This window comes from Capricornis sumatraensis, chromosome 2, assembly GCF_032405125.1.
Source record: "Capricornis sumatraensis isolate serow.1 chromosome 2, serow.2, whole genome shotgun sequence".
NCBI classification, from domain to species: domain Eukaryota; kingdom Metazoa; phylum Chordata; class Mammalia; order Artiodactyla; family Bovidae; genus Capricornis; species Capricornis sumatraensis.
The window spans coordinates 117,101,284-117,123,766 of NC_091070.1; the positions used below are offsets into that span (position 1 = coordinate 117,101,284).

The window sequence follows — 22,483 nt, forward strand, 5'->3', positions numbered from 1 at the left end:
CGGGGTGCACAGTTCCCCCCCGTACGAGGACCTCTGCTCCTCTTCGCCACCACCCCGCGTGCGCATACATCCCGTATCGCCGTGGGCTGACGGGTTTCTGCCATACCTGTCAGAGGAAAAGAGGGCAGCTGCTCAGCTCCCGGGTGGGAAGCGGAAACTACAGTTCCCAGCCCGCGCTGCGCCGCCGCCGGGGCTGGGAGCGCAGCGCGGCAGGCCCCTCCTCTGGGGAGGAGCCTTTGCGGGGGGCGGAGTTAGGAGGTGGTTGGAGAGTTAAGCCAAGCCAATGAGACTGGCTGCTAATAAGTGGGCTTGGCTTACCCTATAACAGTGGCAGGAGGAGGAGAGCACAGCTATTGAGCCAGCGAGGAGTGAAGCTGAGCCTGGCCTCACACGCTCCTAGAGGACCACCTCCTGAGACAGAGTTCTTTTTCCCCCTTCTTCTTTCTCCAAGCTCCCCTCCTGCCCTCCCTCCCTGCCCAGTACCATGCATTCTTGAGTGGCAGCGTCTGGACTCCAGGCAGCCCCAGAGAACCGGAGCAAGCCAAAGAGAGAGGACTGGAGCCAAGACACTCTGGTGGGGGAGCTTGGATGCCTGGCTTTCTTTGAGGACATCTTTGGAACGAGGGTGGCTTTGGGGTGGGGGGTTGTGCTGCAGGCAATCCAGCCCGGCCCCAAGATGGACACTTCTGGGCACTTCCATGACTCTGGGGTGGGGGACCTGGATGAAGACCCCAAGTGCCCCTGTCCATCCTCCGGGGATGAGCAGCAGCAGCAGCAGCCGCCGCCACCACCGCCAGCACCACCAGCAGCCCCCCAGCAGCCCCCAGGACCCCCGTTGCAGCCTCAGCCTCCGCAGCTTCAGCAGCAGCAGCAGCAGCAGCCACCGCATCCCCTATCTCAGCTCACCCAACTCCAGAGCCAGCCCGTCCATCCCGGCCTGCTACACTCCTCTCCCACTGCTTTCAGGGGCCCCCCTTCATCCAACTCCACCGCCATCCTCCACCCTTCCTCCAGGCAAGGCAGCCAGCTCAATCTCAATGACCACTTGCTTGGCCACTCTCCAAGTTCCACAGCCACAAGTGGGCCTGGTGGAGGCGGCAGGCACCGGCAGGCCAGCCCCCTGGTGCACCGGCGGGACAGCAACCCCTTCACGGAGATCGCCATGAGTTCCTGCAAGTACAGCGGGGGGGTCATGAAGCCCCTTAGCCGCCTCAGCGCCTCCCGGAGGAACCTCATTGAGGCTGAGCCTGAGGGTCAACCCCTCCAGCTCTTCAGCCCCAGCAACCCCCCGGAGATCATCATCTCCTCCCGGGAGGACAACCATGCCCACCAGACCTTGCTCCATCACCCCAATGCCACCCAAAACCACCAGCATGCCGGTACCACCGCCAGCAGCGCCACCTTCCCCAAAGCCAACAAGCGGAAAAACCAAAACATTGGCTATAAGCTGGGACACAGGAGGGCCCTGTTTGAAAAGAGGAAGCGACTGAGTGACTATGCTCTGATTTTTGGGATGTTTGGAATTGTTGTTATGGTGATAGAGACCGAGCTCTCTTGGGGTTTGTACTCAAAGGTAGGGGCTGCAGTTTCTCTTTATACCTTTGAACAAAAGGAATATGTAGGTAGCAAAAGAGAGAGAGAGTGGGGGAGAGAGAGAGAGATTGGGGGAGAGAGAGAGATGGTGGTGGGGAGAGGCGTTTGCTCAATTATATCGAACACTTAACTTCCCATGGTTTTCCTGCTTAATCCCGGGAGAATTCATTCCTTGCTTCCCTTGGAGGGGGGACATCCCCACACACTGTGTCTAATTTGCGGACTCTGTGTTAGGGAGGATTAAAGAATCCCTTCTGAGAAATCATCTTTCCTCCTGGCTCACTCGTACTAAAGCATAACCCAGCAGCTTAACGCACCAATTAATTACACTCTGCCTTGATGTGCTTGCCAGTTCCTGTGACTTCCCTCCTCTCCTCCCCTCCCTGCTCCACTCCATTTTCCCGAGGATAAAAAAGAAATAAACGTCTGGGTGGGGGCTGGGGATTCCATGCCAGTCCCTTCTCTGTCTTCTCCCTCTCTTCCCAAGTTTCCATTTCCCTCCTCCTCCCTGAGAGACTTAGGGCAAAATAGAGAAGCGCCGGTGATTTGGCGTCTCCTGTATGTGTGTGGGGAGGGGGGGCATGGGGTAAAAATACAGGCGGAGGAAATCAGCGGTCCTTTCCCTCAGGAAAGAGGACTCAGAATAAACCTGCTACTGCCTCGTAAACACCCCCTGATAAAAATGGCTACAGGTGTTACCCGGGCAGAGCAGATGGGCGCCGCCTTGGCATCAGCGGCGGCGGTGGGGGGGAGTGCCTTTCCTTGGGATGGAATGACAGGGTTTCCCGGGCGTCCCCGAGAGCCCGCGCCCCCGGCTCAGTCCCAGTTCTCCCCTCCCACCCCAACTCCTTCTTCTCAGGGATAAATAAGGATGAGTGTGTGCGCGAGTGTGTGAGTGCGCGCCCCAATGGAGAACAGCGGCGGCGGCGGCACGGGCTTTAGCGGGGGAGCTGGCCCCGCTGCTACAGCCTCTGTCCAGTCCCCAGGAGGAGGAGGGGGCTTCCCTCCCCTAGCGGGCTTGAAGTCGCGTCCTCCAAGGGAGTGGGGCTTGAGGAAGGTGGATTTCTGTCAAAGCTCTGCTTGCTGGGAGCCCTCCTGCTGCGAGCTTGAAGGCTTGGAGACCTGGGGAGTCACTGGGCAAGTGGGTTTTTTTTCCCCACTCTACCCTTCACCCGCAGTTTACTTGTTGGGGTGTGTGTGTGTGCGCATGCATGCTTGCTTGCTTGTTGCTTGGATTTCTCTACTTATTTGTCATTTTGGGCAGGGGGTGGCTAGGCTGGCCAGCGGGTAGCTGGGAGGGGCTCAGCTGTTGGGGGTTTCAAATAGAGCTTGTTTCAGGCTGGGCACAGCTGCTGCGAGACTGTCACATTCCTTGTTGAAATCCAGCCACAAAAACCTGGGAGGTGCTGATCGGATTTCCCCCATTCCCAGCCTCTCGCTCTCTGAGCAGGGGATGGGCAGATCTGCCTGCTCTAGAAAGGGGTGGGGCAGACCTGTCAGCCGGCATGAAGAGCCAGAATGAAGACTTCCAGGTGGAAGATCCTGGCTGCTCAGAGGGCATTGCCCCAGCTCTGGCCAACTCCTGGAAGTCGCCTTCATCTCTGGAGGTGTAGCATTTGAGCCCCTCAGTGAGCTGGAGCGAGCGGGGTTTCCCCTGGAATCGCAGCTCACTTAGTCATTCCCTGTAATGAGCCTCTGAGTCTGCAGGTCTTTCAGCTTGCTGCCTTCTCCTGATGGGTGCTCCAGGAGAGGGGGCCACTGGCCTCGGCAGGCCTGACGGCCACTCTGGGCACAACCCCGGCCCCCTCCAGGTTCCCCCTGGGGACCAGGAGCCCTTGCTGGGGGGAACTGATGCAGGCCCAAGTGCTGGGGGGATGGGGAGAAGGGGCAAGACTCTCTTTTAGTGAGCTCTTGAGCTCTTAGGGGAATGGCTGTTCCTTGAGACAGCTCCCAGGGTGGGGTCTGTCTGTGCACATTTGTCTTGATGGGGTGGGAGGGTTGCTGCTGGAGCAGGTGGCTCCCTGCTGGAGTATTCAGAGAAAGGGGCTTTCCCAGAGCCCGAGAAAGCAGACTCTGGGGCAAAGGAAAGTTGAGGTGATCCAAGGGGCTGGGCTTTGCCTAATTTTAAGTTGATGACCCTCTGGCTGATGGGTGCATGGAGGGCAGCAGCAACCCAGAAAGTCTTGCTTGCCTCAGCTAATGAGGTGGCCACTTCCTGTGCACCTTGGGATTGGTCTTGGTGTGCTGAGCAGGGCTCACTTTCACCTGCTCACCAGGCCTCCCATCCTCTATCCACCAGGCACTAAGTCACTACGGAACAAGTATTTTCTGGGTGTCTGTGTCAGGCCCTGTGGGCCTAGGAGGGGGTTAGGGCAGCTATTGTCTCTCCTCTCCTGGAGGCAAATAGGGTTGTTTTAAAGGAGCAGAGCAGAGTCTGAGTCCCAGCTCTGCCATCTCTAGTGTGTGATCCTGGACAATCCATGTAGCTTCTTTGAGCCTGTCTCCCCAGCTGTCAAGTGGGGAGAGTGGGGTGCTCCAGGTAGGACCTATTGCTATTGTTATTGATGATAGGAGGAAAAAAGATGTATTTTTCCTGCTATCTAGCTCTGGCTTCAGAATTAGTTGGGGCCTTGATAGGCTTGGAACCAAGACTTGTCAGTGGAATGAGAAGTTGTCTTGGAGGGGAGAACTTTGGAGAATGGGCTGGGTCTTCTGATTCACACGCATGCATGTTAAGTTACTTCAGTCGTGTCTGACTCTTGTGACGCTATGAACTGTAGCCCACCTACGTCCTCTGTCCATGGGATTCTCCAGGCAAGAATACTGGAGTGGGTTGAAGAATACTGGTTCTCTTCCAGGGGATCTTCTTGACTGAGGGATCAAACCCTTGTGTCTTATGTCTCCTGCATTGGCAGACAGGTTCTTTACCACTAGTGCAACCTGGGAAGCCTGGAAACCACCTATAACATGGGTCTGTTGCAGGGGAGGTGAACCTTTGTTCCCAGCCTTGCAGAGAAAACAGATTCTGTTGTGATGAGAGGGCTTAGGTCAGAATGAAGAATCACCAGCTGGGGGAACTCAGAGACAGTCAGTGACCCTAGGGATGGATGGCTGACAGCCTCTTTTGCTGGAGAACTCTGTCTGGTTGGTTTGGTGACTGGTGTGGAAGCAGGAGGATGGACATATTGGATTATTCTGTCCTGATGGTTACAGTTCCCACTCAAAGGCCCTGGGGAGAGGGACACACTTTCTTTTCCCTAGGTGATGACGTTTACTAACCTTGTGTTTGAGCTGCCGCTGTCTGTAGTTTTCTGCTCTTTTTCTTGGGGCTGCGGCTTTCCTGTTTGCCTGTCTCTGGCTGCTATCTGTTACCGGGGGAGGAATTCACCACAGAGGCCTGGCTCTCTTAAGAAGAAATGGCGTGACCCCTGAGCATGGTCAGTTCATGCTAAAGGGTGACAGCCCAAGGAAGTAAAAGAAATCAGGATGGAATGGTCCTCGGCCTCCTTCTCACAAGCCACAGGTGATGATGGGAAAGGAGGATGGGCTGAGGTAACAGGAGAGCTGTTTATGATCACACCCGGGCTGTGGCACCTGATGGTTATTCCCGAACCAAATGAGGGTGAGGGGTTTTCTTTACGCATGGATTCACCCTTGAGGACTTAGCCCACGGCAGGGCCAGGTCTAGATGTCCTGTTGAGGAAGGAGTCTTAGTCTTAGGATACTGCATTAGTGCTGGTCAGGGTTAAGCAATGAGAATGTGGGGGTCCTTCTTGGCATGCTTTATTTTTCTCCAGAGCCGGTCTGAGCCACACCTGCTCCGGCATCATACACTGACTGCTGTGCTCTTTCAGGGAGAGCTGGGGGCTCAGTGGCTGCCCCCTCCCCACCTTGCCATCCTGCTGGTGCTTCCATCCAGCGGGGGAGTCATCAGTGGCCTTGTGTCTCAGGGACCTCCGGTGTTGGGTGGTAGGGTCAGCTCGGGGGAGGCTGGGAAATGCTGGGGCAGCAGAGTGGCTGTTTTGCACAACCTCAAACCACTTCCCCACCCCCGGCCTCCCAATCCGAGTTTCACCTCACAGGCAGAGCCCATCCCCTGCCCCCTCGTGCCCTGCTTCTGCCCTCCCCAGCTTCCTGCCTCTCTGCTCTTGCTCTCCCCTGGGGGCCTTGTTGCTGCGATCACCCAGGCCATGGGTGGAGGCGTGGGGACGCCGGGCTTCCCCGGGCTGCCCAATCTACTCCATACGTGGCTTCCTTTCTTCAGGCCGCCTTGTGGGAGGCCAACCTGAAACAGGCAGGCTTCTCTGCACATCCCGAGGAGCTTGGTCCCCTGGCTGTTCACCCTTCCAAGAGAGTGGGGTCCTTTAGGGCCCACTGGTAGCTCTTTGGTGACCTCACAGAGGTCTGCCCCCAGCCTCCAGCTGGAATAATTGAGTGGGTTCACTGGTCCCAGCGCTTCTGTTCTCCTGCCCTCCCTGTCATGGAGGGCTTGTTTGCAGACCAGCAGCTGATGCTAGGTTCTGGGTGAATGGTCTACACTTCCTGCCAGACCCAGGAGCCGCTCTGGGATAGGAGGGTGACTGTGGGGCAATGTCCCGGTGTTTGGGAGCAGATGCCGCAGGGTACTTATGTCTCTGGTTTCTAGCGTGTTGGGAAGGTAGGAAAAGGTCAGATTCCTCTCCCTGGAGCCTCCCTATGGGACAGGGAGCAGAAGGCAGGAGATTTTTTTTTAAATTTTTAATTATTTATTTGGCTGCGCGGGTCTTAGTTGCAGCATGTGGGATCTAGTTCCCTGACCAGGGATTGAACCTGTGTCCTCTCCATTGGCAGCACAGATTCTTAGTCACTGGACCACCAGGGAAGTCCGAGGAGACTCTTTATAAGTGATTGGCTGGAGGCAGGCGCCTGGGCAGCCAGCCACCCAGGCCCGAGGCATATGTTTTACGATCACAGGTCACACCCAGGGTCTTGGCCCAAGGAGGTCAAGAGAGACTCTGGAGTGTGAAAGCCAGCCTGTTCTCCCACCCAGGGTGGTGGTGACTCTATTTATAACCTTGGTGGACAGTCTGCAAATGAGTCAAACGTTTGTAACCCACAGAAGGGACAGCTAACTTTTATATATGCTTCTCCTTTGCGTGTCATGACACTATTTATAACTGTCCCGGGGGAAAGACTTCATAACACATCCGGACTTCCTTTCCCCACAGGCAGCGCTCCCTGCTGCTCCGGCCCTGGCATCATCACTGGGGCATTTATCGGCTGCATGGGCTCATTATAAGCCTGGTGCGTGGCCTTGTATTTCCCTTACTGAGCTTGCAGGAAGGGGGATTTGTGGGGCCAGGGTCCACAAAGATCTGCTCTAAATCATAGAAGGTAAAGAAAAACAAGATGGAAAGAAATTGGAGTAACCTCTGTTGAAGCTGAGGCCCTGATAGAGATGTAAAATCAGAACTGAGAGCTTTGGCTTTGTTGCAGTTTTTTGGAAAGCACATTTGGGGGAGAAAATGAGTATGTGAGAGGGAGAGAGAGGGAGCGAGAAGGAGAGAGAGAGAAGGGGTGGTGAGGGGCGGCTGTGTACTGATTAAATGCTGCCTTCCTCAGCTCAGTGGCAGGCGGACCAGCACATTCATTCATTCGTAGCTGTTTTTCTTCTCTTTCTTTCAAAACCCCGAAGGGAGAGAGAGAGAGAAGAAAGCCTCCTAGTCTTCTTTAAATAATGAGGGTGGGGAATTCTAAGATTGCACTGTTCTTAGGAGCTGTGGGGAGGAAAATTCTAGTGCCGTCTTTTCCTGGTGAGGAAAGTCCGGAGGAGGCTGTTGGGTTTTGGGGTGCCCCCTCCCCCTCCCCTGTCATTCCACCCCCAGGAGCTCAGCTGGGATCCGAGAGAGCAAGGATGGAAGAGGGAGCTGGGGGCAGGGACCACCCTTTGTCTCTGGGCCTGGCCCTGCAGGGGCCGTGAATGCTGGGTGACAGGAGTGGGGAGGCAGGGAGCATCTGTACTGGGTAACCTTCCATGGAGAGTCCTGGAGGTAGGGGGTGGTCACAGCCCCCTGCATAGATGATGTCATGGGGCCAAGCTGACACTGCTGGTGAGTAGCAGCACTGGATTAAGAACCCAGGGCCATTAGGGTCCCAAGTTTAAGCCTTTCCGCTTGCCTGCCTGCTGCTGGAGAAATTGGTTATCATTCTTAAGAGACAAACCAAGGTTTATGGGCCTGAGAGCTGTGATGCAAAATGTGGGAATGGGAGGCTTCACCAAGGGGCGAGACGGGGCTTGATGGAGGGTGGGTACCAGTGCAGGTACCCAGAGGACACAGTGTGGGCAAGACGGCAAGGGGGCGGGGCCCTGGCGGCAGCCTCAGCCCGGGGTGACACGTGGACAGGTCCACGGTCTGTCCTCCGCTGCCTCCTCACTCGGAGGCCTGGTGATACTGTTCTGGGGCGATGCCGGCAAAGCCGAGAGGGCAGAAGGTGTGGGGATTACAGGAAGAACAGGAGTGTACCCTGCAGAGGCCTGGACCCCGTGGGCTCCTGTGGCCTGCAGAGCTCACCCTGCACCCCCGGAGAGTCAGCAGGACGCTGCCGTGCGAGGCCCCCTGGCCTCCGGGCCCTCCTCTGTGCTCCCCGTCGCCCTCCTTTCCTCTTCTCCAGCTCTGACTCTAGGGCTCCTTGCTGGGGTGACCCGTGCGGGCTCAGCATCTTGCGTCTCACAGATATTTCCATGTTTGTTCCTCAGGACCCCCACCTCAGCCCTGGGAGTCGGCACAGTGTGCAGTAGCTCCCAGATGAGAAGACTGAGCTGTAGGGGGTCAAGCGGCTAACGCCTGGTGCCCGTGTGAGGAGAGAGGGGTCAAGAATGAAAGCTCAGGTCCCCAGGACCCTACTCATCTCTCTGTTCCAAACCCCACCACAGACCTCTTCTGGGGATTTGAGTGAGGGAAACTTCAAGGGCTTCCCCATCCCTGCTTCTAGAACTTTCTTCTGCCTCCATGAGTCCCAGTTTCCTACTTCTTATTTAGCTCTCATCAGCAGCAGTTAGTGTTCAAGGAAGGCCTGTCTCTGCTTTAAAGGAGCCCTGCATAGGTCCCTCCACCTCTTGCTTCTGACATGCTGTGTGGCCTTTGTCAAGTCCCGTCACCTCTCTGGGTCTCTGATTTTCCAGCTTAAAAATGAGGGCTGAACTCAGATGCTGAGCTCCTTTCCTGCTCTAAAACTTTCCGATTCCACTGAACATACATTTGTCCCGGCATTATCACCAAGATGCCAAGCCATAGTCTTCCAGCTCCTGTTCTCAAGGGGTGCTGGGCCTGCACCCAGGCACGATCCACCCAGGCTGGGCTGTGGTTTCTGCCAGTGGTGTTGGGAGTGCTGAGGAAGGAGGCAGTCATTCAAGATGTTGAGGGGCTCCCTGTAGGAGGTGGGACGGCCCCTGAAGAGTTAGACCAAGATGGCAGGGTCACGGACCGCAGGCCTTTCTGAGAGTGAGAACGTTGGCAGCCAGGGTAGAGGGTACAGGGTGGGAGGGACCAGAGCAGGGGCAGTGTGGAGTGACCCCCATGTGCTGTCCACAGGGCAGGTAGGGAGGAAAGAAAAATCTGGGATTTAGCATCTTGTTGATAACTGCAATTGCCAGGGGCTTGAGTGCTGAAGACCCGCAGCTCTTCTTAGAGGTGACGCCGATTGGCAGAGGTGGCCTGGCATGGCAGTTGCAGTCATGGGCTCTGGGCTCACATCTAGACTCGGCAACCCTCTAGTGGTGGGTCCTCAGGGAGTTTCCTGAACCTGGGGCCGGTTTCTCAGACGTTCAGAGAGAACCAGGCCTGCCTATAGCATACATGGAACACAGGTCAGAGCTGGGCATACACTAAGCCCCGACGTCCATCAGGGACTGCTTTTGTGAGAGCGGTGTTTAAAAGATGCTCCTGTTAGCTCAGAGCCCCCACCACCCTGAGAGCCGTGGTGGGGGGGGGTAGGGGCGTGGGTGCACATGTCACCCTCCACACAGGTGGCTGTAGAAAAGGGCTCTGGAAGGGGCGAACACATGTGGAAATGCTGCCTTCTCCTGAAATCAAATGGCTTCACCTTGGGTCCTGTTTCTGACTGGGTCCCTGTGGGTAAGTCTGTAGAAGACAGAAGCAGGCTGTCCCCTGGAAGGTGGGGCTGCAGTGGTGGCCCGGCTTGGGCTTCTGGAGCCTTCTAACCTCATGGGACACAGTTATTCTACACTCAGCGTCAGCAGTCTGTGGCCTGGGCACAACTTGTTGGGTGTGGACCTGCAAACCGGACAGGTGGAGAGAGATCAAAAATAAGCCCAGGGAGCCAGGCCAGAGGCTGAGAGGCCTGGAGGAAGGTCAAGGGGACACACCATGACCAGGCAGAATGAGGCTGATAGCATGGGGTGACAGGGAGAGGGCCGGCCAGGAAGCCGCCTTGGGATAGAGCTCGGCAAGAAAAGAAAAGCTTTCCTGACGTGTCTTCAAGGGAACACAGCTTTTTTCCTTCAACACTTGCAATGGGGTACCTTCTTGAATTCAAAAGGTTGTAGGGGCTTGTGTCTCAATCTCCGTGAAAAAAAAAACCCTTTCTGCTCTGCATGCGTACTAAACCACTTCAGTCATGTCTGACTCTTTACGACTCTATGGACTGTAGCCCACTAGGGTCCTCTGTCCTTGGGATTCTCTAGGCAAGAATACTGGAGTGGGTTGCCATGCCTTCCTCCAGAGGATCTTCCTGAACCAGGGATCGAACCTGCGTCTCTTACCTCTCCTGCATTGGGAGGTGTGTTCTTTACCACTAGTGCCACCTGGGAAGCCCCCTTTCTACTTTGGCAGGTGGTAACTCTCCCACCCAGGCGTCAAGGAGCAGAAAGAGCAGCTGGGTCGGGGAGGGATGTACCAGGGGATCGGGGCTCGCCCTGCATGGAAGCCATTTTTTTTTTCAATAGGCCTGGTCGCAAGGTAACCAGAGTTGTATTCTGAGCAGAGCCGTGTTAACACTAAATGAACAACATGCAAATGATGTGTGAAATAATATGCAAATTGGCATCTGTTATTTTTGAGGCAGCGTGTTGGGCATTTTTCTTAAAGGACAGGCATTGTGCTCAGTGTCAAGTGAACAGGAAACTGTCTTACGGGACGTTCCCCTAGTAGCTGAATGGGCTGGTACCTGCCCCTCAGGGTTCATGAGCACCAGACCAGCCAGCCAGCATCTTCAGGAATCATTGGTGTTTAGCTTGAGCTGATAAATGGAAAAGCCCAGGAAGCTGGGGGTCTTGGCCAGGGCCCCCTGGCAGACAGGGAAGGGGATGAGGCAGGTGATCTGTCTGATCGTGGGCAGCCTGGGAGAGGCTGCACTGGGGGCTAATGCTGGCCCAGTTCCTTGCGGCTGGTTGGCCATAAGGCCAGTGACTCAAAGTCTCTGAGCCTCAGTTTCCCCATCTGTAAATGGAGAGAGTGGCGTTCGCCAGCCCAGTGAGAACTAAACGTGATAATGGTTGGGTAAATGGCCAGCCCGGTGGCTGGCACATCCCGAGCTGCCAACAAATGGCAGTTCTTCCTAGCGCCTCTGCCTGAGTTGGCACCTGCCTGCATCCTCGCAAGGTTCCACCAGCAGGGATTTTTGCACAGCCTTTTCTCCCTTTTAAGAAGATTTCTGATTTTAACAAACTGGGGCTTAGCCATTTTCTCTCTCTTCTGGCTTCCATTGGGGAGGATGTTGGCTTGCTCAGCTGGTCCCCAAATAGCTCCCACGAGTGGGGATGCCCAGAGCCACGGACAGAGGTGATGTCGCCTTCCTCCAGGATGAGGGCTTCAGCTGGGCACGTTGCTGTGGGTTGAGTTACTGCCTGTGGAGGGGCTCAGAGCTGGATGACATTGACAGGCTGACCCGGAGAGGCCTCCTCTGGGGACAGCTGCTGGCGTATCTGAGCTGGTGTGGTACCATAGCTCCCTGAAGGGCCAAGCTCCATGGACCCACCAGGTGTGCCAGCCTGCGTGACATGGCCCCTGTACAGGCCTCCCACCTCTGTGAGGAAAGAGAAGAGACCATCCTCCTCTTTACAGGACCCCAAGGCCCAGAGAAGTTATGTAACTTGTCCAAGGCCACTCAGCATTGTGAGTGGAATCCAGGAATTCTGGGGTTTAGTCCCACTGAACACCCACTATATGGCAGGCCCTGTTCTAGTTTCCAGGAGTGCAAAGGTCTATGCCCTTAAGGATGTAAGTCAGCTATAGGAGTGACTCCTCAATGAAATGTGTTGCTCTCTGCATTCTCTTTCTAGAAGGGTTCAGACTTTCAACACAGACCTGGATTCAAATCCTGGTCATGTGCTATTGAACTGTGTGAACTTGAGCAGTGGTCTCTTTATCTGGAAAGAGGGATTATAATTCCTTTTGCTGAGGGTGGAGGTGGAGGATTCACCTTGGCACAGACCTGGCTACTGGGGGCTCTTTTGTCCACACTGCTCCACGGCAAGCTTTGCCATGCTGTTTCTTTTTGAGAGTTCAGGGGCCATGGGATTGTAGAAACCCTTTAGAGTTGGGCCCGTGACTCCCTACCCTTCCTGCTCTAGGTTGGACTGAGCATTCAGCTCCATCAAGATGCTCTCTCCTGCTCCTGAGGGGCTAATGATGCTGAGCTGGGTGGGAGGACATTTTGGTACAAGAAGCCAGACTGTGTGCCAGTGATGGAGAGATCCCTCAAGAGTGAAATGAAATTGATGTGAGTGGAGAGCAAGTCCAGGATGGAGCTTGAGTCATGAGGGTTTCCTCGAGGGTGGAGGGGACCATCTATAATGCATCTGTTCTCAGCAGCTCAGCAGAATGCTCTGCTCTTACAAAATGGAAACTTCTTTCCCCTTTCATAAAAATGACTCCAAAGCAACACTCTTAGTCAGGAGTGTAAAAAGGAGCAGATGGAGGAGGAGAGGACATTGAACATATATCAGGGCCTACTCATCTAATCCTCACAGCAATCCTTGTTTTACAGATGACTGACCCAGGGCTCAGAGAGGTTGGTGACTTGCTCAGGATCTTACAGCCAGGAAGTGGTGGTCTTGGGGCTCGAACCCAAAAGTGGCAAAACCCATGCCTTGTGTGGCAGACATGTTTTTGCAGATCACCTCCTGGCCTGGGGCTCTTTCAAGCCAAAAAGCTGTTCTTGTTCTCTCCACCCTTGTCTGCTGTCACTGTCTTTCCAGCCTCCTCGGAGCCTCAGTGGATGATTTGAGCTCTGCAGGAAGGGGTGGAGGGGAGGAGAGAGAAGGGGAGGATGTCAGCTTGGACACAGCGGTCTATTGAACCTTCAAGAGGCCTGGGCACATCGACAGGGAAGACTGGGCTCTGGGGCGGAGGACGGCCCCTGCGGGCTCTGGAGGGGTCAGCTGCGTAGCCAACAGTCGTGCTTGGTGTTCTTGCCCCAGCTCTGCAGCTTCCCGGCTGCGCAGCCTAGCTGACAAAGTTGACCTCTGTGAACCTCAGTCTTCAGATCTGTGAATAGGGATGACGATGTGGGCCATGAGGAGCCGGTGAGATGAGACCCAGTGCCGAACTCATGGTAAAGGGCTGGGGCAATGCCAGCTGGTTTTTATCATTAATTTTCTCATTGTACAACCTGAAAACTCCAAACACAGACTTAGTCTCCAAAACCCAGAGGACTAGATAGAGTCCCCGACCTTGTGACCCTTCCTGGCTGGACCGTCTGTGGCTGGCCTGGCCAGCAGGCGTCTCCCTGGGCCCATTCCATTTCAGGAACAGTCTAGTGACCCCTGCCCCCCACCTCGTCTCCCCCACCATTGGTCCCGCTCCCGGTGTATCCCAGGACCACCCCCGCCCCAGCTTCCCAGGCCCTTGGTCTTGGGTGAGTAACTTGGTTCATGAGGGTTGACAGGTGCCAGGCTGGCTTTGGGAGTTCAGCACTTAAGACATGGAGCTCCAGGCTGGTGGGGGAGGCAGGCGGTGAACAAGTCATGACAGGTATGGTGGGAGTTCCGTAGGAGACAAGACCACACACATTTGACCCATAAAGCTGAGACTGAGCCCCCCATGCCTTCTGCCTGCTCCCCTGCCCTCTCTTCCCGCAGGTCCGTCTCACCTCACTTCTCTCATCTTCGCTTGTATCTGGCTCCCAGTCACCCCCGGCCTCCTCTCTGTGGCAGCATAGCCTGGTGTCAGGAGAGCAGGCTTTCACGTGACGGATCTGCGTTTGAACTTCCTACTGCCTGTGTGGCTTTGGGCAAGTTGATCCAATGCTTTGATTCTCCCTCCTTGGAGGTTCGCTTAACCCTATTTCTGGGGGCAGTTGTGAGGATTCAGTGAGGCCCCACTGTATGTAAAGCATGTGACATGGATTTTGGCCCTTGCTGAGCACCAGTGAAGCCTGTGGGTGAAGAGAAAGGTCCTGGACTAGGAGGGAGAAACTTAAAACTTGGTTTCTGGGCCTCTGTTTTCTCATCTGGAAAATGGGAGAAGTGAGGTGGATGATAATTTTTCATTTGGCCACTTTAAGGGAGGAGGATCATGAGGACCAGATGGAATGAAGGAGTGAAGGGGAAGAAAGCTGTGATGCCCTGAGTGGAGTGGTGTTTGGCTGCTCACGGGTGTGTTTTAGGGGTGGGGGAGGTGTGCTGGGGAGGTTTTATCTGTCTACCCAGGAGTGAGAACCTGCGAAGGCATTTTGGCTAAGTGGATTTTCTCACTATCGGGAGACAGCTGAGAGACAGACCCTTCTGGCTAGCCTTCCTGCCTGCTGCCTCCTCCCTGCAGGCCAGCCCTTGGCATGAGGCCTGTTCGGCTCCTGAACCCTCCTAGCAGCAGGGATTTAATTACTATAATGTAAGTAGCCGTGGCTCAAGGCCTGCTGGCGGAGGGGAAACAGATTTGTCTTCTCACTGGGAGAATAAAAATCGATAGGAAGGAAAGGCAATGTACCTTCCTCTGGAGTGTGGGGCTGATGGGCGGCTTTCTTGGAGGTGTGGGGAGAGTGGCCTGCACGGCAGTGGGCAGGAGACACTGGGTCCGGTTCAAGGATCTTTGCTTCTGGCTTTTGTCTTCAGTGTGTGACTCAGCTGAGCTGCCTCTGTTTCCCTAGTCACATGTCAAGCACCTGCTGCGTGCCTTGCAGTGCCCTTTAGAAATTTCTAGCTGAGTAGCGCGGAGAAGGCAATGGCACCCCACTCCAGTACTCTTGCCTGGAAAATCCCATGGACGGAGGAGCCTGGAAGGCTGCAGTCCATGGGGTCACTGAGGGTCGGAAACGACTGAAGTGACTTAGCAGTAGCAGCCGAGTAGGGAGCCCAGGGAGAAAAATAAATAACTTTATTCATTCAGTAAATAGTTATTAAACACTTTAATAATTGTGCCAGTGTTGTTCTAGGTACCACAGCTATAGTAGAAAGAAGCCAAGGAGATAAAAACCCTGGCCTCTGGAACTTACATTTTAGTAGGTAATACTGACAATACACTATATGTTAATTATACTTTATGTTAGACGGCAATAAATGATGTGAAGAAAAAGAAAGCTGAGATGGGAGGGCTGGGAGTTCTGAACGACTTGTAATCTTAAATACATTGGACGGCCTCACTGAGAAGGTGACAATTGATGGGAGATCTTTAGGAGGTGAGGGAGGGAGCCCCGGGGGAATAGGAGAGAGCAGTTTGAAGGCACTGGGTCAGCAGTCTGCCTGACATGGTCTGAGCGGCGCTGACCAGTACTGATATAGTACAAGCCACATCTGGAATTTCAGATTGTCCAGTCGCTATATTAGAGAATGGAAAAAGAGAAATGTGAAATTAATGCTAATGCTATTTTCTGTTTATCCCAATGTAATAAGAAGTATCCCCACTCCAGTACTCTTGCCTGGAAAATCCTATGGACGGAGGAGCCTGGTAAGCTGCAGTCCATCGGGTCGCTAAGAGTCAGACACGACTGAGCGGCTTCACTTTCTCTTTTCACTTTCATGCATTGGAGAAGGCAATGGCAACCCACTCCAGTGTTCTTGCCTGGAGAATCCCAGGGACGGGGGAGCCGTCTATGGGGTCGCACAGAGTCGGACACAACTGAAGCGACTTATCAGCAGCAGCAGCAGTAAGAAGTATTACCATTTCTATGTGTCATCAATGCAAAAGATGATTGAGAAAGTTTAGATTCTATTCTTCCTGCTAAGTCTCTGAAATCTGGAGTGTTGTGTATCTTACAGCACATGTCAACTGGACACGAACTTTTCACTGGAAATACCTGATCTGTATTCAGAGTTCATAAAATCTACAGTTAGAAAAGTAGGCTCACATACTGAGACTGCAGCAAATATATTTAAAAGTTTTCCAATAGATGAATGGAGTGTCATTTTTAAAGTATGTTATTGAGAATGAACTACATTAAATTCTTCTGCACTCACCACGTTGCAGGGCTGCAGTGGACACGTGCCCAGTTGCTGCCGTGTTAGGCGGCACAGGGCTCGTGCAGTGAGGCTGAGCTGGGGAGTGATGGGGACGTGGAGGAAGCACGAAGGAAGTGAGGTCAGAGAGGAGGCGGGTCTGACTGCAGGGCTTTGCAGGCCGTGGTGAGGAGTTTGACTTCCACCCTGGGTTAAACAGGAGCAGATGGAGGGCTTTGAGTGGAAAAGTATCAGACTCTGACTTACATTCAATAGGGTGGCTCTGGCTGCAGTGATGGAACAGGTGAGGGGGCGGGGGCAAAGGTACCCAGTTACGAAGCTGCAGTCGCAGTCCAGATGAGGGGTGGTGGTGCCTCAGAACCAGCCGGTGGCAGCGAGATGGTGGGAAGTGGTTAACTCCTTGGCATTTTTGGAAGGAAGGCATTCCTGATGAACTGGATGCAGAGGTATGATAGAGGGGGAGGGGGTGGAGAAAGGGAAGGTCAAGGATGAGGCCAAGATTTTGGCCCAAGACTCAACGGACACGAATTTGAGCCAACTCCAGGAGATAGCGGAGGACAGAGCAGACTCTCATGCTGCAGTCCGTGGGGTCGCAAAGAGTCGGACCTGGCTTTTGGCGACTGAAGAGCAATATAGAAGGATGGAATCTCCATTAATCAGAATGGAGAAGACTGTGAGAGAAGCAGTTTGGGGGAGAAGGTGGGAGTTGGGGATTGGACTTGCTAGATTTGAGATGTGTCAGTCTCGATACACTGTGGGTAGCGTGGGCCCTGAGGCTGTGGGAGGTCAGAGGCCTGGGGTGTGGGAGTCTTCCGCCTGAACCCCTGCACCAAGACGGAGGGCTCCCCTCCCATTCCCAGGGGCAGTTCGTGGCACAGCTGCATTTTAAAGACATTCAAATAAATTCTCCATGCCTCCAGCACCATCGATGCCTACTTCCTGAAGGTCACTGGAAGTTGCTAGGGTCTTCTGAGTCAGAGTCATATTTCAAGGTCACATCTCCCTGCTCCTGGCTGACCCCAGAACAGTGTGATGAATAAGAGTCATACACGGTCAAGAGCTCTCCCACCATGCTGGGAAGGCCAATTTTATGGGAAGTTACTAAAGCAATACAAGCCTCTGAAGCCACACATTCCTAATTTCCCAGCACTTTAACTCTGCAGGAATGTGGGGGAAAGGATTAACTAGGGGTGGAGAGGGGTGACACTCCAGGTCTCTCAGCCGGGGAGGAGGAGGGGCCTGGCCTCTGGGGACCTCCGGCCTCACATTCACCAGCCGTGCCACTGAGTACCAAGAGCGCTTAGGGACCGTGCCAGGTGCGGTCACACCTGTTCCTTTTCCAGCTGGGAGGAGAGTTGGGAAAGGGGGCGAGAGTGACTTGCAAGGGCTTCTCCCAATCCTGGTGTCCAGCCCTGGCACCTGGGCCTGGAGAGTGAGGGTCCTGGGACTTGTGGACAGAGGCCACTCCGTTCTGGCAGCCTAGGCCTGCGGGGCATGGGTCTTTTGACTTGGGTCCAAATCCAGAGACTGACCATTATTCGGCGAAACTTCAGTGATTTGGCCTTTGAGTCCATTAGCGCATCTGTTGAATGGGGATGATGACGCCTGCCCGGGCAGTTTTGTGAAGTGATGTTAATGAATGACTTTAGTGCTGAGATGTGGCACTTGGTAAATATCGACACTTAGTAAATGCTGATTCTCCTCTTCCTTCCAGGGATGTAAGAATTGCCTGTGGAGGGGCCAGCTCTGCGCTTGGAGTGGAGGGAGGTGGTGCAGAGGGTAGTGGTGTTGGAGTGAGGATGCCCCACTGAGAGTGAGTGAAAGAGAAGGAAGCGCCTGTCTGAATGGGAGAGAGTGAGGACGAGGAGTGGGGTGTCTCCTCCGTCCATGAGGTTGGGATCTCACTGTGTGCCTTTGGCTCGAAGCTGCTGAGTGGGGTGACTTTGCTCCTCCAAGGAGTATTTGGCCACATCTGCAGACGTTTTTGGTCATCATGACGAGGGGAAGGCTGTTACAGATGTCTCATGGGTAGAGGCCAGGGACGCTGGTAAGCATCCTACAATGCACAGGGCAGTCCCCGCAACAAAGAATTACCCGGCCCCAGTGTCAGGGGCAACGGGGCGGGGGAAGCCTGCTCCAGATGACTCATTCTCACAGGCTTCTTGTGAGGAGGCATGAGCGAATGGATGAGACTGCTTCATCAGCTGGAGCGTGCCACTCCAGCCCCTCCCTCCCCACACCCTTTTCTCAGGGGCAGCCCCGTGTCATGAAGGGCTCTGGAGCAGGACTCGGAAGACCTGCGTTCAAGGCCCGACTCAGTGGCGTGTGTCCTTGTGTTTGGTCTCCGTGTCCTTTGCCCTTGCAGGCCTCACGTGTAATTGGGACAGAGGGAGGGGGGGGGGTGTGCCTCCACAGCAGGGGGGCTGTGGGGTGGACCCCGTGGGAGCCTGTATGAGGAAGGTGCTCCATCAGCTGGGCTGTGCTGGCAAACGAGGGCACCGGGATTGGAACCTTTCCACATTCGCCTGTCCGTGAGTGGGCCTTGAGGAGAGGGGGGTCCAGGAGTGCCTCTCTGCCCCCACAGGACCATGTGGCTATTCCTGCAAGGCCTGCTCCATCTTGCTTCTTATTTTGTGTGTTCCCGAACAGGTGGAGGAATTGGGAAGATGGAATTTGCAGGGAAATGCAGGGTTATCGTTTCTGTGCCGTGTGAGTGGGAGACAGAGCCGCTTGAGTGGCAGATTCCTTGGCAGGGGAGAGTCAGCTGAGTGTGCCAGCCTGGGCATGGCTAGAATCCCTTTGGGGTGAGTGGGCCAGAATCCCCCGGTAGCCCTCTTGTATGACTGTTTGTTCTGAGCTCAAGACTGACCGCAGGGGAAGACAGGCCCCGCTGACGGGGAGGGTCCACATTGATGAGTGGAATCTCTGAGGGTATTCTGGCAGACTTTCCCCGAGGCCCTTTCTGTGCCAAGCATAGGCCCCAGAAATGTTGGGGGACAAAGAGATGGGCACAGTGTGCTTGGGGCGGGCGAGTGGGTGGGGGCCAGGCCGCCACGACTCTCAGGAGCAGCAGACTGTGACAAGGGCTCTGATAAGGTGGGGCTTTATGTTGGGGCACGCCAGGAGCCTCTCACATCTGAGGGTGTCTTAGAGGAAGTGGGGGTGCATGCTTCGTAGGTAGGGAGGGCTTCATGAGGCAAAAGGGAAAGAGTGTTCCCAGCTGATGGCACAGTGTGGGCAGAGGCCCAAAGTGGGAGCATGCCCAGTGTTCTCAGGGAGGGACAAAGGAGGTCGGTTTTCCTGGAAGTGCTGGGAAGAGAGCCCTGGAGAGGGGCGTGGAAGCTGCCCATGGGGCTCACACACCAGGCCGACCACCAGGCCGAAGAGGCTGCACTTCTCTCTGAAGGCACGGGAAGCCATGGAAGGTGTCTGAGCAGAGAGGGGGCATGATCGAGCCCCAGCAGAGGAAATGGGTTGTTTCTAAAAGGAGGAAGCTTGAAACCGGGAGGCTGGTTAGGAGGTTATTGCAGTAGTTCTACAGAAGAGGAGGTGAGGGCTTGAACCAGGCTGAAGGCAAAGATGGGGGAGGAGGCAAGGTTTATGGAGGCCGAGTGTGTTCACTTAGTATACTTAGGGTCAGTCGCTTCAGTCGTGTCCGACTCTTTGCAATCATATGGACTGTAGCCCACCAGGCTCCTCTGTCCATGGGATTCTCCAGACAAGAATACTGGAGTGGGTTGCCATTTCTTCTCCAGGGGATCTTCCCAACCCAGGGGTTGAACCCAGGTTGCCCTCCTTGCAGGCAGATTCTTACCATCTGAGCCACCAGGGCAGCTTCACATTTCTCCACCCTGGATGTTGTGTGTGAGGGTCACGGCGAGCACTAGGCCCTATTCCCCTTACCGTCCTGCTCAAAACCAGCGCCTTCTTGGAGGATGGGAAGCCGTGAGCCTTGAAGCAGAGCGCCAGTCCCAGGGGGCGGGGTGGCACAGTGCCCACATGAGCCACCCTGGCTGGGGGTGCTTTCCTTCTGGAACCCACGGGGCTCAGCCCTGGCCTCCTGCCAAGCCCAAGGGAGATGGAGCACACCCTCTTCCTGCTCGTTTTCAAAGACAGGGGAGGAATCACGGCAGCGGGCCGCGGCCAGCTCCGCTTGGGCTCACATCACAGCGCGGGTGCTGACAGGCTGCACTCGTGGGCAAGCTGCCCGGTCTCCCTGAACCTCAGCCTGTACAAGTGTGAAATGGGGGTCATGGTGCTCAGCCCCTGGGGTGTTGTGAGAGAGGATTAATAAGGCCACAGGTGTAAAGTTCTTAGCTCAGTACATGGCCACGATTTCAATTTATAAGACACAGTGACAGACTGTGACGGGGCGGGGAGAGCAGGGCCCTGTGGCCTGTGATGGAGATGGAGTCCTGGGAAGTGGTTGACATGGTGAGTTCTGTCTTGAGGGTATCGCCTCTGAGGGGTTGATCCGGGGGCATCCCAGGAGGGTATCCTGCAGGAATTGGGTGATGCTAGGGGTCTTCCAGCTGTGGGGTTCACAGGAACCACCCTTCCTAGTTGGCTTGGAATCAGCTTTTCAGAACCCCAGTGTCATTGTAGGTGGTCCCAGTATGAGGCTCAGGAGCTGGGTCAGCCTGGCCGTGGTCCTCAGTGCCTCCCTCCCAGAAACTGGCTCCACCTCTGCCCAGGGTCCCGATGGGTCTTGGCCCAGCGCAGGCTCCAGAGAGGAGGAGCCCTGAGTTCCAGGACCCTGATACCTGCCCCGGGTCTGCCCCTTCCCTGTCAGGGTGACCTGGGCAGGAGTGTGGGCTCTCAGGGTGGGGGGGTCAGCATCCTCATCCATGATATGGGGGTGATTGTGGGAGGATCCGTGAACTGAGGTCTGGGGAAACCTCCCGCTGTGCCTGGCTCACTGGGGCTCTCAGCAAACATTTGGTGAATGAATGAAGGCAAGCCTGGGCAGAAGGCAGAAAGGGATGTTGAGGGGTGGCCCTGAGGAGAGGCCAGGGAGTAGGGTGGATGGCGAGGGGGTAGGCTTGATCCCAGCTCAACTCCTAGCTTTGCCACTTGCTTCTGGAATGTCTTCCTCATTACCGCCATGTGTGGGTGGTAGGGACAGGAGGTTGGGCTTGGGGGCCACCCTCATGCCCACCTCACCACGTGGCGATGGATCTATAGGGATAAATGGCACCAAGGAAGCATGTAGATTACCCAGGAGCATGCATTCCTCCTTCAGGAGGCACGGTAGGCAGTTAGGGCAAAGTTGCCCCCAAAGCGTGCTCCCCAAATGCCTTCATTTCCCCAGTTGCGGCAGTGCAGAGAGCAGGGGGCCTTCTGAAGGTGACTGTTCTTGCTGCCCTGGCTGCAGGTCATGTATTCCTCTTCTTAAATGTGAGCCAGGTCTGTAGACACTGGCTGCAGCCACCTTAGGGCAGTGGCGGACCATGGCCTGGGAGGGACTGCGGGAGAGCCATCTGCTCCTGTGCCCACAATGAGGGGGTATGCTGTGTGGAGAATGTAAAAAAATAAGTAAGAATAAATAAAACCAACTAGAAGTCATTTTATTACCACCACGCGTGTTCTCTTAATAGGTCAGTGATCAGCTCCTCCCCTTCTAGGGCCAGAGGCTGTTCCTCGCTTCCCCTTGGTACGCCCTGCCCAGTGGTCCTCCAGAAAAGAGCCTCAGAGCTGTCAGTGGCAGGAGAGGAGCTCACGGAGCCCTGGCCAAGGAAGCAGAAGTGATCTGGGGAGTAAGGCATTTATGATGGGAGTGGCAGCGTGGATTTGGGGCCCAGGAGACCTCGCCAGGAAGTGAGAGAAGTAGGTGGGGTGCTGTGGGCAGTGGAGGTGCCCGCTGTGAGCTCAGGCTGGGGAAGCATTGTCCAGGCCCTTTGGTTGTGGGCAAGAGAGGGTGTGTTCCATCTCCCTCGGGCCCAGCAGGAGGCCAGCGCTGAGCCCCGTGGGTTCCAGAAGGAAAGCCCCCCAGCCAGAGCAGCTGATGCTAGCTGGTGTGGGTGCTGTGCCACCCCGCTCTGTGGGACTGGCGAGCTGCTGCCTGTCCTCCTAGGAGGGACTGGTCCTAAACTGGGGAGGGGCGGAGTCGGAGCTGCCCTGGGGGCTGGGGGAGCTGGAGGGGTTTGGAGAAGGCAGAAGACATGCTGGGATTCACAGTTCTCCACCTGGCAGAACAGGGATGTGCATGAGAGTCAAAATGAGAGCTTTTAGGGTTTAATGACCATGATTGAACAGGTTTCCTTGCAGGGTTGAGGGAGGGGCCCATCTCTCCAGACTGTGGAGGCTCAGTGGATGTTCAAGGGGAGAAAGCTTGTCCCTGGGGCTGGCTGAGGCGCAGGGTGTATGTGATTGAGGTCTGGCAGGGCTTGGCCCCCTTTCTCCCTGAACCCCTTCTGAGGGATCGGCAAGGCCCTAGTCTGATTTGGACCCAGATACCTCCGGCCGCTGCTGCATCTGAAGCAGATGTGTGTTCCTCCA

General features: G+C 55.3%; 1 protein-coding gene across 2 annotated transcripts in view; it reads left to right on the forward strand.

Moving 5' to 3' along the window:
* Positions 1 to 476: 476 nt before the first annotated feature.
* The window catches only part of KCNN3 (potassium calcium-activated channel subfamily N member 3), a 162,467-nt gene continuing 140,460 nt past the window's right edge, over positions 477 to 22,483 (forward strand). For both annotated transcript variants that reach the window (XM_068965234.1, XM_068965235.1), the window contains exon 1: positions 477 to 1,573. In XM_068965234.1, coding sequence (XP_068821335.1) covers positions 677 to 1,573 — 897 coding nt within the window. In that variant the 5' untranslated portion in view covers positions 477 to 676. The remainder of the gene's footprint in view (positions 1,574 to 22,483) is intronic.